At 45.7% G+C, this 22,788-nt stretch overlaps 1 protein-coding gene across 2 annotated transcripts in view; it reads left to right on the top strand.

Moving 5' to 3' along the window:
- PIANP (PILR alpha associated neural protein) overlaps positions 1-22,788 on the top strand; it is a 47,436-nt gene that overhangs the window by 5,716 nt on the left and 18,932 nt on the right. For both annotated transcript variants that reach the window (XM_069754144.1, XM_069754145.1), the window contains exons 3-4: positions 20,034-20,599; positions 20,678-20,759. In XM_069754144.1, the coding sequence (XP_069610245.1) occupies positions 20,034-20,599; positions 20,678-20,759 (648 nt within the window). The remainder of the gene's footprint in view (positions 1-20,033; positions 20,600-20,677; positions 20,760-22,788) is intronic.

Below are 22,788 nucleotides of genomic sequence, written 5' to 3'. Positions count from 1 at the left end.
ATATGTGGGGGGCTGCCTTTTCCTTTGGGGTATTTCTCTGAGGCAAGGTAGGCTTATTTTCTATCTTCAGGCTAGTTAGTTCTCAGTCTGTGCCGAGTTGCATAGGCAGAGTTAGGCGCAATCCACGGCTGCCTCTAGTGTTGTTTGGAGAGGATTAGGGATTGCGGTCTGCAGAGTTCCCACGTCTCAGAGCTCGTTCTATGATTTTGAGTTATTGTCAGATCACTGTATGTGCTCTGACCTCTATGTTCACTGTGGTACTGAATTGCCTAATCATAACAGTACAGGAAGCCCAAAGTACTAATGATTCTCAATAGAGGGAAAAAAGAAGTTTTGAGACCATTTTTTTTTCTTTGCACTGTGTTTTGCCTTTTTTTTCCCCTAGACATTTGGGTGGTTCAGGACACAGGTGTGGACATGGACATTCAGGGTCTGTGCTCTTCAATGGATAATCTCGTTATAAATGTACAAAAGATTCAAGATTTGGTGGTTCAGAAGCCTATGTTTGAACCAAGAATTCCTATTCCTGATTTGTTTTATGGTGATAGAGTCAAGTTTGTGAATTTCAAAAATAATTGCAAACTGTTTCTGGCCTTGAAACCTCACTCCTCTGGTGACCCAGCTCAACAAGTGAGAATTATTATTTCTTTTTTGCGTGGCGACTCTCAAGACTGGGCATTTTCCCTTGCGCCAGGAGATCCTGCATTAAGTAATATTGATGCGTTTTTCCTGGCGCTCGGATTGCTGTACGATGAGCCTAATTCAGTGGATCAGGCAGAGAAAAATTTGCTGGCTCTGTGTCAGGGTCAGGATGAGCTAGAGGTATATTGTCAGAAATTTAGAAAGTGGTCCGTGCTCACTCAATGGAATGAAGCTGCGCTGGCAGCAATTTTCAGAAAAGGTCTCTCTGAAGCCCTTAAGGATGTCATGGTGGGATTTCCTATGCCTGCTGGTCTGAATGAGTCTATGTCTTTGGCCATTCAGATCGGTCGACGTTTGCGTGAGCGTAAACTGTGCACCATTTGGCGGTATTATCTGAGCATGGACCTGAGCCTATGCAGTGCGATAGGACCTTGACCAGAGCTGAACGGCAAAAACACAGACGTCAGAATGGGCTGTGTTTTTACTGTGGTGATTCCGCTCATGCTATCTCCGATTGTCCTAAGCGCACTAAGCGGTTCGCTAGGTCTGCCACCATTGGTACGGTACAGTCGAAATTTCTTTTGTCTGTAGTGATGCCATTCGGACTTGCCAATGCTCCATCAGTGTTTCAGTCCTTTATGCATGACATCTTCCGAGAGTACCTGGATAAATTCCTGATTGTGTACTTGGATGACATTTTGATCTTCTCGGATGATTGGGAGTCTCATGTGAAGCAGGTCAGAACGGTTTTTCAGGTCCTGCGTGCTAATTCTTTGTTTGTGAAGGGATCAAAGTGTCTCTTTGGTGTGCAGAAGGTTTCATTTTTGGGGTTCATCTTTTCCCCTTCTACTATCGAGATGGATCCTGTTAAGGTCCAAGCCATCCATGATTGGACTCAGCCGACGTCTCTGAAAAGTCTGCAAAAGTTCCTGGGCTTTGCTAATTTTTATCGTCGCTTCATCTGCAATTTTTCTAGTATTGCTAAACCATTGACCGATTTGACCAAGAAGGGTGCTGATGTGGTCAATTGGTCTTCTGCTGCTGTGGAAGCCTTTCAAGACTTGAAGCGTCGTTTTTCTTCTGCCCCTGTGTTGTGTCAACCAGATGTTTCTCTTCCGTTCCAGGTCGAGGTTGATGCTTCTGAGATTGGAGCAGGGGCTGTTTTGTCGCAGAGAGGTTCTGATTGCTCAGTGATGAAACCATGCGCTTTTTTTTTCCAGGAAGTTTTCGCCTGCTGAGCGAAATTATGATGTGGGCAACTGAGAGTTGCTGGCCATGAAGTGGGCATTCGAGGAGTGGCGTCATTGGCTTGAAGGAGCTAAGCATCGCGTGGTGGTATTGACTGATCATAAGAACTTGACTTATCTCGAGTCTGCCAAGCGGTTGAATCCTAGACAGGCTCGTTGGTCGCTGTTTTTTGCCCGTTTTGACTTTGTGATTTCGTACCTTCCGGGCTCTAAAAATGTGAAGGCGGATGCTCTGTCTAGGAGTTTTGTGCCCGACTCTCCGGGTTTGTCTGAGCCGGCGGGTATCCTCAAGGAGGGAGTAATTGTGTCTGCCATCTCCCCTGATTTGCGGCGGGTGCTGCAAAAATTTCAGGCTAATAAACCTGATTGTTGTCCAGCGGAGAAACTGTTTGTCCCTGATAGGTGGACGAATAAAGTTATCTCTGAGGTTCATTGTTCGGTGTTGGCTGGTCATCCTGGAATCTTTGGTACCAGAGAGTTAGTGGCTAGATCCTTTTGGTGGCCATCTCTGTCGCGGGATGTGCGTACTTTTGTGCAGTCCTGTGGGATTTGTGCTCGGGCTAAGCCCTGCTGTTCTCGTGCCAGTGGGTTGCTTTTGCCCTTGCCGGTCCCGAAGAGACCTTGGACACATATCTCTATTGATTTTATTTCAGATCTTCCCGTTTCTCAAAAGATGTCAGTCATTTGGGTGGTCTGTGATCGCTTTTCTAAGATGGTCCATCTGGTACCCTTGTCTAAATTGCCTTCCTCCTCTGATTTGGTGCCATTGTTCTTCCAGCATGTGGTTCGTTTACATGGTATTCCAGAGAATATCGTTTCTGACAGAGGTTCCCAGTTTGTTTCGAGGTTTTGGCGAGCCTTTTGTGGTAGGATGGGCATTGACTTGTCTTTTTCCTCGGCTTTCCATCCTCAGACTAATGGCCAGACCGAACGAACCAATCAGACCTTGGAAACATATCTGAGATGTTTTGTTTCTGCTGATCAGGATGACTGGGTGTCCTTTTTGCCTTTGGCTGAGTTCGCCCTTAATAACCGGGCCAGCTCGGCTACCTTGGTTTCGCCATTTTTCTGCAACTCTGGGTTCCATCCTCGTTTCTCTTCAGGACTGTCCTGGTGTGGATACTGTGGTGGACAGGTTGCAGCAGATTTGGACTCAGGTAGTGGACAATTTGACCTTGTCCCAGGAGAGGGCTCAACGTTTTGCTAATCGCAGACGCTGTGTGGGTCCCCGACTTCGTGTTGGGGATCTGGTTTGGTTATCTTCTCGTCATATTCCTATGAAGGTTTCCTCTCCTAAGTTTAAACCTCGTTTCATTGGTCCGTATAGGATTTCTGAGGTTCTTAATCCTGTGTCTTTTCGTCTGACCCTTCCAGATTCCTTTTCCATACATAATGTATTCCATAGGTCATTGTTGCGGAGATACGTGGCACCTATGGTTCCATCTGTTGACCCTCCTGCCCCAGTTTTGGTGGAGGGGGAGTTGGAGTATATTGTGGAGAAGATTTTGGATTCTCGTGTTTCAAGACGGAAACTCCAGTATCTGGTTAAGTGGAAGGGTTATGCTCAGGAAGATAATTCCTGGGTCTTTGCCTCTGATGTCCATGCTCCCGATCTTGTTCGTGCCTTTCATGTGGCTCATCCTGGTCGGCCTAGGGGCTCTGGTGAGGGTTCGGTGACCCCTCCTCAAGGGGGGGGGGTACTGTTGTGAATTCTGTGGCAGAGCTCCCTCCTGTGGTCACAAGTGGTACTTCGGCTGATTCTCTCTGTGAGCTTCTGTTGGTGGAGGAAAGTGGTATTGCGGCTTCTGAGTTTCCTACCTCAGGTGATGTGGTGAGGTCGTTAGGTACTGCTCTACTTAACTCCACCTAATGCTTTGATCCTGGCTTCCTGTCAATGTTCCAGTGTTGGACTTGTTTTTCCCTGGATCATTCCTGTGGCCTGCTGCTCTGCATAGCTAAGTTCTTCTTTGCTATTTGTTTGCTATTTTTTCTGTCCAGCTTGTCTAATTGTTTTGCTGGAAGCTCTGGGACGCAAAGGGTGTACCTCCGTGCCGTTAGTTCGGTACGGAGGGTCTTTTTGCCCCCTTTGCGTGGTATTCTTTAGGGTTTTGTGTAGACCGCAAAGTTATCTTTACTATCCTCGCTCTGTTAAGAAAGTCGGGCCTCACTTTGCTGAATCTATTTCATCCCTACGTTTGTCTTTTCATCTTACTCACAGTCATTATATGTGCGGGGCTGCCTTTTCCTTTGGGGTATTTCTCTGAGGCAAGGTAGGCTTATTTTCTATCTTCAGGCTAGTTAGTTTCTCAGTCTGTGCCGAGTTGCATAGGCAGAGTTAGGCGCAATCCACGGCTGCCTCTAGTGTTGTTTGGAGAGGATTAGGGATTGCGGTCTGCAGAGTTCCCACGTCTCAGAGCTCGTTCTATGATTTTGAGTTATTGTCAGATCACTGTATGTGCTCTGACCGCTATGTCCATTGTGGTACTGAATTGCCTTTCATAACAGGGAAGAGCAGATTGCTCACATAATGGGGAGGGAATAGCAGAATGCTCTCATAATGGGGAGGGAATAGCAGAATGCTCTCATAATGGGGAGGGAATAGCAGAATGCTCTCATAATGGGAAGGGAATAGCAGAATGCTCTCCTAATGGGAAGGGAATAGCAGAATGCTCTCCTAATGGGGAGGGAATAGCAGAATGCTCTCCTAATGGGGAGGGAATAGCAGAATGCTCACATAATGGGAAGGGAATAGCAGAATGCTCTCCTAATGGGAAGGGAATAGCAGAATGCTCTCCTAATGGGGAGGGAATAGCAGAATGCTCACATAATGGGAAGGGAATAGCAGAATGCTCTCCTAATGGGAAGGGAATAGCAGAATGCTCTCCTAATGGGGAGGGAATAGCAGAATGCTCACATAATGGGGAGGGAATAGCAGAATGCTCACATAATGGGAAGGGAATAGCAGAATGCTCTCCTAATGGGGAGGGAATAGCAGAATGCTCACATAATGGCTTTTCTATGCTTCCCCTGGATCTGAGTGTCTTGGTGCAGCACATATAATCCTTTTAGTATGCTTTCTCACCTATGAGCTTGTTTCCACGACCTGTTTTCATGTCTCTCATTGTGTGATCCTGGCATCTCTTTGAGTGGTCAGTCTTACCCCTCCCTCACTTTATGACCTTTGCTTAACTCTCTACATCTGGTCTCCCATACCCAGCCACCCCCTCATCACACCTGATTGCCCTTAACTGGGGATATATTCACATGCAGGAGTCTGCTATAGACTCAGTCTGCTGCAAATCATCTTTTAACTTCCATCTTTTAAATTACATCTTTTTAATTATGATTCTGAATTAGACTGAATTGGACTGGAATTGACTGGAAGGTAACAGAACACCAACCACTACAATGTTTCGGTTTCTTTTCTCTTTCACCCCCATACTACTTTCCTTCTTACAATCTCCTGCAATCCCTCCTCCTAGTAAGGAACTAGTCATTTCTTCCTCCATACTCCCCAGCCATCTCACCTTCCCCTCAGAACTGTTCCTCCACATACAATCCTTTTTATCCAGACACACACGGCCACATCATGTCCTATCCTGCTCCCACCTTCTAATGATCTGTCTGTTACTCCTCATTGCTGGTGACATATCCCCAAATCCCGGCCCTCCCCAATTCATCCCCACACTCGTTTCTATCCCCCTACCACGATCCTCCGCACGTTTTCCCAACCACGACAACCTCATACCCATTGATCCAGCCCCCACTCCCCCGCTCCCCCTACTTGGAGCACTATGGAACGCACGCTCCATCTGCAACAAACTGCCATTTATCCATGACCTCTTCATCACCAACAAACTCTCCTTCCTCGGCCTCACTGAAACCTGGCTCACCCCCTCTGACTCGGCCTCTCCAGCTGCGCTCTCCTATGGCGGATTCCACCTCTCTCACACCCCTCGCCCCAGCAACAAACGCGGTGGAGGAGTTGGCTTGCTCCTGTCCGACACCTGCTCCTTTACTCCAATCCCGCTACCACCCTCCGCTACTCTTCCCTCGTTTGAGGTGCACTCTGTCCGCATCTATTCCCCCTCCAACCTCCAGCTGGCTGTCATCTACCGCCCCCCAGAACTAGCCATCTCCACCTTTCTCGACCACTTCACCACCTGGCTACTTCATTTCCTCTCTGTTGACATCCCCACTATCATCATGGGTGATTTCAATGTCCCCATTGACACTTTCACCTCAGCTACCTCTAAACTTTTATCACTGACTGCCTCCTTTGGCCTCACTCAATGGTCCTCTGAGGCCACTCACAAAGATGGCCACACGCTGGACCTCATCTTCACCCGCCTCTGCTCCCTTACTAACCTCACTAACACACCCCTCCCCCTGTCTGACCACAACCTACTGACATTCTCGTCCCTCTCCTCTCCTAGTGTGCAACCCCCACTCCACAAACTCACTCACCCTCGCAGAAATCTCAAACATCTCAACTTACAATCACTCTCTGAGTCCCTTCTCCCTCTCACAGACATAGCCTCCCTTCATGACACAGATGCTGCTGCCACTTTTTATAACACCACAATAACAACAACACTCGATTCGGCCACCCCACTCATGCATAGTAAAACTCGTACAATTAACAGGCAGCCCTGGCTGACCAGCCTGACCAAAGAATTGAGACGGGCTTCCAGGATTGCTGAGCGGAGATGGAAGCGATCCCACTCTGCCGACCACTTCACTGCATACAAGCAGTCCCTCGCCAGCTTCAAGTCTGCGCTCACTGCCGCAAAACAAACTTACTTCTCATCCCTCATATCCTCCCTGTCCCACAACCCTAAACAGCTTTTCAACACTTTCAATTCTCTACTCCGTCCCCCCGCACCTCCTCCCTCCCCCCTCATTTCTGCTGATGACTTCGCCTCTTTCTTTAAACAGAAGATCAATACGATCAGAGAAAGCTTTGGCCCACAGCGCCCACTGCCCCTCTTAGCTGCTCAACCCTGCTCCTCCAAAACCAGCTTCTCCACCATGACAGAAGATCAGCTCTCCACCCTCCTGTCAAGATCACACCTCACCACCTGCACGCTTGACCCGCTCCCATCCCACCTCATCCCTAACCTTTCCACAGTCTTCATCCCAACCCTAACACACCTCTTCAACCTCTCACTCACAACAGGTGTCTTTCCCTCATCCTTCAAGCATGCCAAGATCACACCCATCCTCAAAAAGCCCTCCCTCGACCCATCCTCTGTGTCTAGCTATCGCCCAATATCTCTTCTCCCTTATGCCTCCAAATTGCTGGAGCAACATGTCCATCTTGAACTGTCCTCCCACTTCTCCTCCTGCTCCCTCTTTGATCGGTTACAATCAGGCTTCCGTTCCCATCACTCAACTGAAACTGCCCTAACTAAAGTCACCAATGACCTACTAACTGCCAGGAGCAAGCGACACTACTCTGTCCTCCTTCTCCTGGACTTGTCTTCTGCCTTTGACACTGTAGACCACTCCCTTTTGCTACAAATCCTCTCATCCCTTGGCATCACAGACTTGGCCCTTTCCTGGATCTCGTCATATCTGACAGACCGAACATTCAGTGTCTCCCTCCCCCACACCACCTCCTCACTTCGCCCCTTGTCAGTCGGTGTTCCTCAAGGCTCTGTTCTAGGACCCCTACTCTTCTCCATCTACACTTTCGGCCTGGGACAGCTCATAGAATCCCACGGTATGCAGTACCATCTCTACGCTGACGACACGCAGATCTACCTCTCCGGACCTGACCTCTCCTCCTTGCTTACCAAAATCCCGCACTGTCTGTCTGCCATTTCAGCCTTCTTTTCTGCTCGCTTTCTACAACTGAACATGGACAAAACAGAATTCATCATCTTTCCCCCATCTCACTCTACCCCTCCACCAGACCTATCCATCAATGTCAATGGCTGCTCACTATCCCCAGTCCCACACGCCCGGTGCCTCGGGGTGATCCTCGACTCTGCCCTCTCTTTCAAGCCACATATCCAAGCCCTTGCCTCCTCCTGTCGTCTCAAACTCAAAAATATTTCCCGGATCCGTGCTTTCCTTGACCGCAACACTGCAAAAACGCTAGTGCATGCCCTTATCATCTCCCGCCTCGACTACTGCAACCTCCTACTCTCTGGACTCCCCTCTAGCACTCTGGCACCACTCCAATCCATCCTACACTCTGCTGCCCGACTAATCCACCTGTCCCCCCGCTATTCCCCAGCCTCTCCCCTGTGTCAAGCCCTTCACTGGCTTCCTATCGCCCAGAGACTCCAGTTCAAAACCCTCACACTGACATACAAAGCCATCCACAACCTGTCTCCTCCATACATCTGTGACATTGTCTCCCGGTACCTACCTACACGCGACCTCCGATCCTCCCAAGACCTCCTTCTCTACTCCCCTCTCATCTCTTCTTCCCATAACCGCATCCAAGACTTCTCCCGTGCTTCCCCCATACTCTGGAACTCTCTACCCCAACACATCAGACTCTCGCCTAACATAGAAACCTTCAAAAAGAACCTGAAGACCCACCTCTTCCGTCAAGCCTACAGCCTGCAGTGATCCTCAACCTACTGAACAGCCGCGCAACCTGCCCTACCCTCTCCTAGTGTATCCTCACCCACCCCCTGCAGACTGTGAGCCCTCGCGGGCAGGGTCCTCCCTCCTTATGTACTCGTGTGCCTTGTTATCTGCTCATGTTTAATGTATTTGTCTATATTTGCCCCGTATTCACATGTAAAGCGCCATGGAATAAATGGCGCTATAAAAATGTATAATAATAATAATAATAATAAATAATGGGAAGGGAATAGCAGAATGCTCTCCTAATGGGAAGGGAATAGCAGAATGCTCTCCTAATGGGGAGGGAATAGCAGAATGCTCACATAATGGGAAGGGAATAGCAGAATGCTCTCCTAATGGGAAGGGAATAGCAGAATGCTCACATAATGGGGAGGGAATAGCAGAATGCTCTCATAATGGAGAGGGAAGAGCAGAATGCTCACATAATGGGAAGGGAATAGCAGAATGCTCTCCTAATGGTAAGGGAATAGCAGAATGCTCTCCTAATGGGAAGGGAATAGCAGAATGCTCTCATAATGGGAAGGGAATAGCAGAATGCTCTAATAATGGGAAGGGAATAGCAGAATGCTCTCATAATGGGGAGGGAATAGCAGAATGCTCTCCTAATGGGGAGGGAAGAGCAGATTGCTCACATAATGGGGAGGGAATAGCAGAATGCTCTCATAATGGGGAGGGAATAGCAGAATGCTCTCATAATGGGAAGGGAATAGCAGAATGCTCTCCTAATGGGAAGGGAATAGCAGAATGCTCTCCTAATGGGGAGGGAATAGCAGAATGCTCACATAATGGGGAGGGAATAGCAGAATGCTCACATAATGGGAAGGGAATAGCAGAATGCTCTCCTAATGGGAAGGGAATAGCAGAATGCTCTCCTAATGGGGAGGGAATAGCAGAATGCTCACATAATGGGGAGGGAATAGCAGAATGCTCACATAATGGGAAGGGAATAGCAGAATGCTCACATAATGGGAAGGGAATAGCAGAATGCTCTCATAATGGAGAGGGAAGAGTAGAATGCTCACAAAGTAGGGAATAGCAGAATGCTCACATAATGGGAAGGGAATAGCAGAATGCTCTCATAATGGAGGGAATAGCAGAATGCTCTCATAATGGGGAGGGAATAGCAGAATGCTCTCATAATGGGAAGGGAATAGCAGAATGCTCTCATAATGGGGAGGGAATAGCAGAATGCTCTCATAATGGGGAGGGAATAGCAGAATGCTCTCATAATGGGGAGGGAATAGCAGAATGCTCTCATAATGGGAAGGGAATAGCAGAATGCTCTCATAATGGGGAGGGAATAGCAGAATGCTCTCCTAATGGGAAGGGAATAGCAGAATGCTCACATAATGGGGAGGGAATAGCAGAATGCTCTCATAATGGGGAGGGAATAGCAGAATGCTCTCATAATGGGGAGGGAATAGAAGAATGCTCTCATAATGGGAAGGGAATAGCAGAATGCTCTCCTAATGGGGAGGGAATAGCAGAATGCTCTCCTAATGGGAAGGGAATAGCAGAATGCTCTCATAATGGGGAGGGAATAGCAGAATGCTCTCATAATGGGGAGGGAATAGCAGAATGCTCTCCTAATGGGAAGGGAATAGCAGAATGCTCTCATAATGGAGAGGGAAGAGTAGAATGCTCACAAAGTAGGGAATAGCAGAATGCTCTCATAATGGGGAGGGAATAGCAGAATGCTCTCATAATGGGAAGGGAATAGCAGAATGCTCACATAATGGGGAGGGAATAGCAGAATGCTCACATAATGGGGAGGGAATAGCAGAATGCTCTCATAATGGGAAGGGAATAGCAGAATGCTCTCATAATGGGGAGGGAATAGCAGAATGCTCTCATAATGGGGAGGGAATAGCAGAATGCTCTCATAATGAGGAGGGAATAGCAGAATGCTCTCATAATGGGGAGGGAATAGCAGAATCCTCTCCTAATGGGAAGGGAATAGCAGAATGCTCACATAATGGGGAGGGAATAGCAGAATGCTCTCATAATGGGGAGGGAATAGCAGAATGCTCTCATAATGAGGAGGGAATAGCAGAATGCTCTCATAATGGGGAGGGAATAGCAGAATGCTCTCATAATGGGGAGGGAATAGCAGAATGCTCACATAATGGGGAGGGAATAGTAGAATTCTCACAAAGTAGGGAAGAGCAGAATGCTCACATAATGGGGAGGAAATAGTAGAATTCTCACAAAGTAGGGAAGAGCAGAATGCTCTACTAATGGGGAGGGAATAGCAGAATGCTCTCATAATGGGGAGGGAATAGCAGAATGCTCTCATAATGGGGAGGGAATAGCAGAAGGCTCTCATAATGGGGAGGGAATAGCAGAATGCTCTCATAATGGGAAGGGAATAGCAGAATGCTCTCCTAATGGGGAGGGAATAGCAGAATGCTCACATAATGGGGAGGGAATAGCAGAATGCTCACATAATGGGAAGGGAATAGCAGAATGCTCTCCTAATAAGGAGGGAATAGCAGAATGCTCTCCTAATGGGGAGGGAATAGCAGAATGCTCTCATAATGGGGAGGGAATAGCAGAATGCTCTCATAATGGGGAGGGAATAGCAGAATGCTCTCATAATGGGAAGGGAATAGCAGAATGCTCTCCTAATGGGGAGGGAATAGCAGAATGCTCACATAATGGGAAGGGAATAGCAGAATGCTCTCCTAATGGGAAGGGAATAGCAGAATGCTCTCCTAATGGGGAGGGAATAGCAGAATGCTCTCCTAATGGGAAGGGAATAGCAGAATGCTCTCCTAATGGGAAGGGAATAGCAGAATGCTCTCCTAATGGGGAGGGAATAGCAGAATGCTCTCATAATGGGGAGGGAATAGCAGAATGCTCACATAATGGGGAGGGAATAGCAGAATGCTCTCATAATGGGGAGGGAATAGCAGAATGCTCTCATAATGGGGAGGGAATAGAAGAATGCTCTCATAATGGGAAGGGAATAGCAGAATGCTCTCCTAATGGGGAGGGAATAGCAGAATGCTCTCCTAATGGGAAGGGAATAGCAGAATGCTCTCATAATGGGGAGGGAATAGCAGAATGCTCTCATAATGGGGAGGGAATAGCAGAATGCTCTCCTAATGGGAAGGGAATAGCAGAATGCTCTCATAATGGAGAGGGAAGAGTAGAATGCTCACAAAGTAGGGAATAGCAGAATGCTCTCATAATGGGGAGCGAATAGCAGAATGCTCTCATAATGGGAAGGGAATAGCAGAATGCTCACATAATGGGGAGGGAATAGCAGAATGCTCACATAATGGGGAGGGAATAGCAGAATGCTCTCATAATGGGAAGGGAATAGCAGAATGCTCTCATAATGGGGAGGGAATAGCAGAATGCTCTCATAATGGGGAGGGAATAGCAGAATGCTCTCATAATGAGGAGGGAATAGCAGAATGCTCTCATAATGGGGAGGGAATAGCAGAATCCTCTCCTAATGGGAAGGGAATAGCAGAATGCTCACATAATGGGGAGGGAATAGCAGAATGCTCTCATAATGGGGAGGGAATAGCAGAATGCTCTCATAATGAGGAGGGAATAGCAGAATGCTCTCATAATGGGGAGGGAATAGCAGAATGCTCTCATAATGGGGAGGGAATAGCAGAATGCTCACATAATGGGGAGGGAATAGTAGAATTCTCACAAAGTAGGGAAGAGCAGAATGCTCACATAATGGGGAGGAAATAGTAGAATTCTCACAAAGTAGGGAAGAGCAGAATGCTCTCATAATGGGGAGGGAATAGCAGAATGCTCTCATAATGGGGAGGGAATAGCAGAAGGCTCTCATAATGGGGAGGGAATAGCAGAATGCTCTCATAATGGGAAGGGAATAGCAGAATGCTCTCCTAATGGGGAGGGAATAGCAGAATGCTCACATAATGGGGAGGGAATAGCAGAATGCTCACATAATGGGAAGGGAATAGCAGAATGCTCTCCTAATGGGGAGGGAATAGCAGAATGCTCTCCTAATGGGGAGGGAATAGCAGAATGCTCTCATAATGGGGAGGGAATAGCAGAATGCTCTCATAATGGGGAGGGAATAGCAGAATGCTCTCATAATGGGAAGGGAATAGCAGAATGCTCTCCTAATGGGGAGGGAATAGCAGAATGCTCACATAATGGGAAGGGAATAGCAGAATGCTCTCCTAATGGGAAGGGAATAGCAGAATGCTCTCCTAATGGGGAGGGAATAGCAGAATGCTCTCCTAATGGGAAGGGAATAGCAGAATGCTCTCCTAATGGGAAGGGAATAGCAGAATGCTCTCCTAATGGGGAGGGAATAGCAGAATGCTCTCATAATGGGGAGGGAATAGCAGAATGCTCACATAATGGGGAGGGAATAGCAGAATGCTCTCATAATGGAGAGGGAATAGCAGAATGCTCTCATAATGGGGAGGGAATAGCAGAATGCTCTCCTAATGGGGAGGGAAGAGCAGATTGCTCACATAATGGGGAGGGAATAGCAGAATGCTCTCATAATGGGGAGGGAATAGCAGAATGCTCTCATAATGGGAAGGGAATAGCAGAATGCTCTCCTAATGGGAAGGGAATAGCAGAATGCTCTCCTAATGGGGAGGGAATAGCAGAATGCTCACATAATGGGGAGGGAATAGCAGAATGCTCACATAATGGGAAGGGAATAGCAGAATGCTCTCCTAATGGGAAGGGAATAGCAGAATGCTCTCCTAATGGGGAGGGAATAGCAGAATGCTCACATAATGGGGAGGGAATAGCAGAATGCTCACATAATGGGAAGGGAATAGCAGAATGCTCACATAATGGGAAGGGAATAGCAGAATGCTCTCATAATGGAGAGGGAAGAGTAGAATGCTCACAAAGTAGGGAATAGCAGAATGCTCACATAATGGGAAGGGAATAGCAGAATGCTCTCCTAATGGGAAGGGAATAGCAGAATGCTCTCCTAATGGGGAGGGAATAGCAGAATGCTCTCCTAATGGGAAGGGAATAGCAGAATGCTCTCCTAATGGGAAGGGAATAGCAGAATGCTCTCCTAATGGGGAGGGAATAGCAGAATGCTCTCATAATGGGGAGGGAATAGCAGAATGCTCACATAATGGGGAGGGAATAGCAGAATGCTCTCATAATGGAGAGGGAATAGCAGAATGCTCTCCTAATGGTAAGGGAATAGCAGAATGCTCTCCTAATGGGAAGGGAATAGCAGAATGCTCTCATAATGGGAAGGGAATAGCAGAATGCTCTAATAATGGGAAGGGAATAGCAGAATGCTCTCATAATGGGGAGGGAATAGCAGAATGCTCTCCTAATGGGGAGGGAAGAGCAGATTGCTCACATAATGGGGAGGGAATAGCAGAATGCTCTCATAATGGGGAGGGAATAGCAGAATGCTCTCATAATGGGAAGGGAATAGCAGAATGCTCTCCTAATGGGAAGGGAATAGCAGAATGCTCTCCTAATGGGGAGGGAATAGCAGAATGCTCACATAATGGGGAGGGAATAGCAGAATGCTCACATAATGGGAAGGGAATAGCAGAATGCTCTCCTAATGGGAAGGGAATAGCAGAATGCTCTCCTAATGGGGAGGGAATAGCAGAATGCTCACATAATGGGGAGGGAATAGCAGAATGCTCACATAATGGGAAGGGAATAGCAGAATGCTCACATAATGGGAAGGGAATAGCAGAATGCTCTCATAATGGAGGGAATAGCAGAATGCTCTCATAATGGGGAGGGAATAGCAGAATGCTCTCATAATGGGAAGGGAATAGCAGAATGCTCTCATAATGGGGAGGGAATAGCAGAATGCTCTCATAATGGGGAGGGAATAGCAGAATGCTCTCATAATGGGAAGGGAATAGCAGAATGCTCTCATAATGGGGAGGGAATAGCAGAATGCTCTCCTAATGGGAAGGGAATAGCAGAATGCTCACATAATGGGGAGGGAATAGCAGAATGCTCTCATAATGGGGAGGGAATAGCAGAATGCTCTCATAATGGGGAGGGAATAGAAGAATGCTCTCATAATGGGAAGGGAATAGCAGAATGCTCTCCTAATGGGGAGGGAATAGCAGAATGCTCTCCTAATGGGAAGGGAATAGCAGAATGCTCTCATAATGGGGAGGGAATAGCAGAATGCTCTCATAATGGGAAGGGAATAGCAGAATGCTCACATAATGGGGAGGGAATAGCAGAATGCTCTCATAATGGGAAGGGAATAGCAGAATGCTCTCATAATGGGGAGGGAATAGCAGAATGCTCTCCTAATGGGAAGGGAATAGCAGAATGCTCACATAATGGGGAGGGAATAGCAGAATGCTCTCATAATGGGGAGGGAATAGCAGAATGCTCTCATAATGAGGAGGGAATAGCAGAATGCTCTCATAATGGGGAGGGAATAGCAGAATGCTCTCATAATGGGGAGGGAATAGCAGAATGCTCACATAATGGGGAGGGAATAGCAGAATGCTCTCATAATGGGGAGGGAATAGCAGAATGCTCTCATAATGGAGAGGGAAGAGCAGAATGCTCTCATAATGGGGAGGGAATAGCAGAATGCTCACAAAGTAGGGAATAGCAGAATGCTCACATAATGGGGAGGGAATAGTAGAATTCTCACAAAGTAGGGAAGAGCAGAATGCTCTCCTAATGGGGAGGGAATAGCAGAATGCTCTCCTAATGGGGAGGGAATAGCAGAATGCTCTCCTAATGGGGAGGGAATAGCAGAATGCTCTCATAATGGGGAGGGAATAGCAGAATGCTCTCATAATGGGGATTGAATTGCAGAATGCTCTCATAATGGGGAGGGAATAGCAGAATGCTCTCATAATGGGGAGGGAATAGCAGAATGCTCTCATAATGGGGAGGGAATAGAGCAGAATGCTCTCATAATGGGGAGGGAATAGCAGAATGCTCACATAATGGGAAGGGAATAGCAGAATGCTCTCCTAATGGGAAGGGAATAGCAGAATGCTCTCCTAATGGGGAGGGAATAGCAGAATGCTCACATAATGGGGAGGGAATAGCAGAATGCTCTCATAATGGGGATTGAATTGCAGAATGCTCACATAATGGGGAGAGAATAGCAGAATGCTCACATAATGGGGAGGGAATAGCAGAATGCTCTCATAATGGGGAGGGAATAGCAGAATGCTCTCATAATGGGGAGGGAATAGCAGAATGCTCACAATGGGGAGGGAAGAGGCGAATGCTCACATAATGGGGAGGGAATAGCAGAATGCTCACATAATGGGGAGGGAATAGCAGAATGCTCTCATAATGGGGAGGGAATAGCAGATTGCTCACATAATGGGGAGGGAATAGCGGAATGCTCTCATAATGGGGAGGGAATAGCAGAATGCTCACAATGGGGAGGGAAGAGGAGAATGCTCACATAATGGGGAGGGAATAGCAGAATGCTCACATAATGGGGAGGGAATAGCAGAATGCTCTCCTAATGGGGAGGGAATAGCAGAATGCTCACATAATGGGGAGGGAATAGCAGAATGCTCACATAATGGGGAGGGAATAGCAGAATGCTCTCATAATGGGGATTGAATTGCAGAATGCTCTCATAATGGGGAGGGAATAGCAGAATGCTCTCATAATGGGGAGGGAATAGCAGAATGCTCACAATGGGGAGGGAAGAGGAGAATGCTCACATAATGGGGAGGGAATAGCAGAATGCTCACAATGGGGAGGGAAGAGGAGAATGCTCACATAATGGGGAGGGAATAGCTGAATGCTCACATAATGGGGAGGGAATAGCAGAATGCTCACAATGGGGAGGGAAGAGGAGAATGCTCACATAATGGGGAGGGAATAGCAGAATGCTCACATAATGGGGAGGGAATAGCAGAATGCTCACATAATGGGGAGGGAAGAGCAGAATGCTCACAAAGTAAAGAAGTAATAGTACAATGCTCACATAGTATGTAATAAATATAATGCTCACATAATGAGGCAATGGAAGTATGCCCACAAAGTAGGGAAGCAATAGTAGTAGAGTGCTTACATAGCAGAGAATAGAAGAATGCTTACATAGCAGAGAAGCAGTAGAAGAATGCTCAAATAGTAAGGAAGTAATAGTGTAATTCTAACATAATAGCGAAACAATGGTAGAATCATCACATAGTAGAATAGTTCCATAATAGATATACAGTAGAAGAATGCTCATATAGAAAGGAAGCAATAGTAGAATGCTGACAAATAAAGCAAAAAAGTACATTGCTTGTGCAGTATGAAAGCAATAGAATACTCACAAGCAATAAAAAAAGCTTTACATAGCCGGTAAGCAGAAGAATGCTTACAGAATACTCAGACAGCAGAGAATGTTCACATAATAGAGACACAATAGTAGAATGTTCACATAGTATGGCAACAATTATAGAATGCTCATATAGTGTGGAAGTAATAGTTGATTGCTCACATGGTAACAATAAAGCGCTTACATATTATGGAAGTAATCTTAGAATGCTCTGGTGATTTGCATTCTAGGAATCAAATTAACCCAATGCAGGAGAAGCTAACTGGCCTCCTGACTGTGTCAATTATCTTGCTGATTCAATAATAACCAGCAGAACTGTGAATGCAGCTGTGGAGAATAATAGAGGCTGAATCGGTACAATATAAAAAAAAATTAAACGTATTTACACCTTGACTTAATTTCTTCAGATGTCTTTGAAGGGTTTTCTGCTTTGGACAATTCCTTTTTGTCAAGATTAAGCTGACAACAAACTGACGGTAGGGCGACCACTGCTGGGACCCCGAGTGACCAGCGGTAATCTGCAGAGAAATCCAGCAACAAGTGTTCAAATGACACGTAGCGCCACCACAGAGGAAAGTTAAGTACAACTCAAATTCTCAAAAAGTTGTGACACTGTGTAAAATGTAAAGAGAAGAAGAATGCAAAGATCTGGGACATATAACACATCAGAAGAGTGTTGGACTTGTCTCCATTTCATTTAACTCAATTTCAATTAAGCCATTTAGAAATTGATGACAGCGACACATCTCAGAAAACGTTGTACCCCGGCCGTGACCACCAGTGTGTACGCCTCTTCTTTTTACACATCTATAGACATCTGGGAGGGGAGGACACAATTGCTGGAATTTGGGGAGTGGACTGTTGTCTCGTTTTTGTCTGATGTTGGATTCTCCCTGCTCCACAGTTCGGGACCTTTGCCGGATTTTTAGTCTCATAACGTGACAAATGTTTTCTATTGGTGAAAACTCAGGACTGCAGGCGGCCGGATCATCACCAGAACTCTTCTTCTGCAAGAGCCGTGCTTCTGTGATGGAGGCAGTCTGTGGTTTACCATTGTCTTGCTGAAATATACAAGTCCTTCCCTGAAACGGACATTGCCTGGATGGAGCAGTTGTTGTTCTATCACCTCTATATAAGGATCAGCAGTGATGGAGTCTTTCATGTGTGCACTGGCCCTGCTATAGCCACTAATGTCCCTCATACCATCAGAGATGCAGAACTGTCCACTGATAACAAGCTGGATGGAGCATCTCCTTGATAACAAGCTGGATGATCCCTCTCCTTGATAACAAGCTGAACAATCCCTCTCCTTGATAACAAGCTGGATGGTCCCTCTCCTTGATAACAAGCTGGATGGTCCCACTCCTTGATAACAAGCTGGACGATCCCTCTCCTTGAAAACAAGCTGGATGGACCCTCTCCTTGATAACAAGCTGGACGATCCCTCTCCTTGAAAACAAGCTGGATGGACCCTCTCCTTGATAACAAGCTGGATGGTCCCTCACCTTGATAAGAAGGTGGATGGTCCCTCTCCTTGATAACAAGCTGGACGATCCCTCTCCTTGATAACAAGCTGGATGGACCCTCTCCTTGATAACAAGCTGTAAGATCCCGCTCAATAAGAAGGTGGATGGTCCCTCTCCTTGATAACAAGCTGGACGATCCCTCTCCTTGATAACAAGCTGAACATTCCCTCTCCTTGATAACAGTCTGGATGGTCCCTCTTCTTGATAACAAGCTGGATGGTCCCTCTCCTTGATAACAAGCTGGATGGTCCCTCTTCTTGATAACAAGCTGGATGGTCCCTCTTCTTGATAACAAGCTGGATGGTCCCTCTTCTTGATAACAAGCTGGATGGTCCCTCTCCTTGATAACAAGCTGGATGGTCCATCTCCTTGATAACAAGGTGGATGGTCCCTTTCCTTGGTAACAAGCTGGAAGGTCCCTCTCCACCTGATTCCACAGGACACAGCATCCGTGGTTGCCATACAATATTTAACATTTTAATTTATGCAACCACAGAACACGTTTGCATTTTGCTTAGTGCATTGTAAATGAGCATTTCTGGATTGTGCTGATATTTAGCTTCTTCTTTACATGATAGAGCTGTCAGTTGCATTTGTGGATTGCACTGAGAACTGTGTTAACAGAGAATGATTTCCAGAAGTTTTCCTGAGCCCTGCAGTGATTTACAGACAGAATCAGGTCTTTATTTACTACAGTGCCACCTGCTCTTGTCCCTTCTGCTCATGGTTTTCTCCAGAATCTCTGAATCTTATGATATTATGTCCTGTACATATAGGATAGTCAAAGTCTTTGCTGAAAATGTTTCTGAAATTGTTCCACATATGTGACCTCCAACCATCTTTGCTTCTGTGAGACTCTGCCTCTCTGCACAATTCTCTTTATATGCAGCCATTTCACTTAGTTATAAATTGAACCTCTGGATGTTTTTCCTTAGTATCACTTACTTTTCAAGCCTTTTGTTAACCCTGTCCCAACTTTTCTGAGATGTGTCGCTGCCATCAATGTCAAAATGTATTATTTCAACTGAAATAGAAAAATGTCCAACGTTCTCCTTCTGATCTGTTCTGAGTTCTGCTGTGAATAAAACATGGCAATGAGAGATCATTGCACTCTTATTTTCTTCACATTTTACACCTTGCCACAGCTTTTTGGTATTTGGATTTGTACTACTAATTGATCTACACAGTTGTATGTACTATTAGAAAGGTATGTAGACTTCTGCATCCAGGTTTTAGCACTCCAATCCATCTAAAACAAGTCATTTTTAAGTTTCAAATATTCTTAATTTAAAAAACTTCCCTTACAATATTATGTATGCAGCTCTTATGTAGACCCGTGTGTCTCTGTGGTAACAGACAAGGAATACATCCCTCAGCCATGTCAAAGCAAACTGCTGTAAAAAAAAAAAAGTTACTATGGTGGACCGGATATTGCACGAACAGGCTACTGACATCAGTAAGCGAGGTGCAATACTTCACTGCTCCTGTGGGAGTGCTGTAGGGAAACTGAACACTTGCTGCCAGGATACAGCTGATCGCTCTGGGTCTTAGTGCTGAGACTTTTCATGGTCAGCTCAGTTTTGTGGCAACCTCTTAACTGATTGGATTTGTAAAAAGTTGGACAGTTCCTTTAAGGAATTAATTGAGCTGAGCTCAGTATAGGGCATCTAGGTAGGGAGAATGAACCAAGGGCAGGGGGGTTGATGTTGAAGTCAATCTACTAACCTTCCCCCTCTCTCTCAGGTCTGGTTTTCCTTCTACCGTCTTCATTTATTATTCAGTACTCCTATCAAGCACGTGTTCCTCACTCCCCAATGTCCTGCACCCTACGAGGTCTCCCCACCATAGTGCAATAAGATCTTCCTCTATCCCAGCTGTCCTTAAGCATCTACACTCCTTCCATCATCCTGATCCACAACCCTCAGCCTCTACTCACCATCTCGACCTTCATGCTTCCTCCATGATCGGATCACAAGACTTTCCACCAAAAATCACATACTTCGCCCACAGGAACCATAAGTATCTCCATCAGCGCTCTGCGCCCACACGAGGCAAGCGTCAGTCCTCGGCGACTAGCTTGCTCTTCCCTGCAGCCATCGAAGGAGCAGTTCCCCCATCACAATACCCATGGGCCATCTTGTGGGACCCTACAGTATCGGACGAAGAAGGGGCTCAGAGTTCTTCCACTCCTCGACCTTTTTACCATTCGGAGTGGGGCATCTTGGACAATAATGAGCCAGCACGAGGACTAGATCTGCGAGGGGTCCCGACGACACTCAGACCCCACGGATTTGCTCCACAAGATGAGGGTAAGGGGAAATCTTGAAAAAAAACCTCAAAATCCAAGATGGTCTCTGCACCTTCTTAATTTCTGCCTTTCTTAACAGGAACGGACCCCCAACTGTATGTGACGATCGTCATCTCAGTGGTCATTGTGTTCGTGGCAACCGGGATAATCATCAAGTTCTGGTGAGTAATTATCAATATCACATTGTGTCTTCCATCCAACACCAGTGCCACATCTGTACGTCCACCGCTGCTTCACTGGTAGCTCTCAGGCAGCAAAGCAGCACATCAATGTTTTATACATATGTACAATGTATCAGGAAGATACCCAGGTTATATCAGCATGCTGCATATTCAGTATATACAGGAAGATGTACCAGCTGTACATATATAATTATATACAGGAGATGCCCAGGTTATACCGGCTGTACATATATATTTATATACAGGAGATGCCCAGGTTATACCGGCTGTACATATATAATTATATACAGGAGATGCCCAGGTTATACCAGCTGTACATATATACTTATATACAGGAGATGCCCAGGTTATACCAGCTGTACATGTATAATTATATACAGAATATGCCCAGGTTATACCAGCTGTACATATATAATTATATATAGGAGATGCCCAGGTTATATCAGCTGTACATATATATTTATATACAGGAGATGCCCAGGTTATACCAGCTGTACATATATAATTATATACAGGAGATGCCCAGGTTATACCAGCTGTACATATATACTTATATACAGGAGATGCCCAGGTTATACCAGCTGTACATGTATAATTATATACAGGAGATGCCCAGGTTATACCAGCTGTACATATATAATTATATATAGGAGATGCCCAGGTTATACCGGCTGTACATACATAATTATATACAGGAGATGCCCAGGTTATACCGGCTGTACATATATAATTATATACAGGAGATGCCCAGGTTATACCAGCTGTACATATATAATTATATACAGGAGATGCCCAGGTTATACCAGCTGTACATATATAATTATATACAGGAGATGCCCAGGTTATACCGGCTGTACATATATAATTATATACAGGAGATGCCCAGGTTATACCAGCTGTACATATATAATTATATACAGGAGATGCCCAGGTTATACCGGTTGTACATATATAATTATATACAGGAGATGCCCAGGTTATACCAGCTGTACATGTATAATTATATACAGGAAATGCCCAGGTTATACCGGCTGTACATATGTAATTATATATAGGAGATGCCCAGGTTATACCGGCTGTGCATACATAATTATATACAGGAGATGCCCAGGTTATACCAGCTGTACATATATAATTATATACAGGAGATGCCCAGGTTATACCAGCTGTACATATATAATTATATACAAGAGATGCCCAGATTATACCGGCTGTACATGTATAATTATATACAAGAGATGCCCAGGTTATACCGGCCGTACATAAATAATTATATACAGGAGATGCCCAGGATATACCGGCCGTACATATATAATTATATAAAGGAGATGCCCAGGTTATATCAGCTGTACATATATAATTATATACAGGAGATGCCCAGGTTCTACTGGCTGTACATATATAATTATATACAGGAGATGCCCAGGTTATACCAGCTGTACATATATAATTATATACAGGAGATGCCCAGGTTATACCGGCTGTACATATAATTATATACAGGAGATGCCCAGGTTATACCAGCTGTAGATATATAATTATATACAAGAGATGCCCAGATTATACCGGCTGTACATGTATAATTATATACAAGAGATGCCCAGGTTATACCGGCCGTACATAAATAATTATATACAGGAGATGCCCAGGATATACCGGCCGTACATATATAATTATATAAAGGAGATGCCCAGGTTATATCAGCTGTACATATATAATTATATACAGGAGATGCCCAGGTTCTACTGGCTGTACATATATAATTATATACAGGAGATGCCCAGGTTATACCAGCTGTACATATATAATTATATACAGGAGATGCCCAGGTTATACCGGCTGTACATATAATTATATACAGGAGATGCCCAGGTTATACCAGCTGTACATATATAATTATATACAGGAGATGCCCAGGTTATACCGGTTGTACATATATAATTATATACAGGAGATGCCCAGGTTATACCAGCTGTACATGTATAATTATATACAGGAGATGCCCAGG

This window comes from Ranitomeya imitator, chromosome 2, assembly GCF_032444005.1.
Source record: "Ranitomeya imitator isolate aRanImi1 chromosome 2, aRanImi1.pri, whole genome shotgun sequence".
NCBI classification, from domain to species: Eukaryota; Metazoa; Chordata; class Amphibia; order Anura; family Dendrobatidae; genus Ranitomeya; species Ranitomeya imitator.
This window is presented reverse-complemented; position numbering and strand designations above follow the sequence as displayed.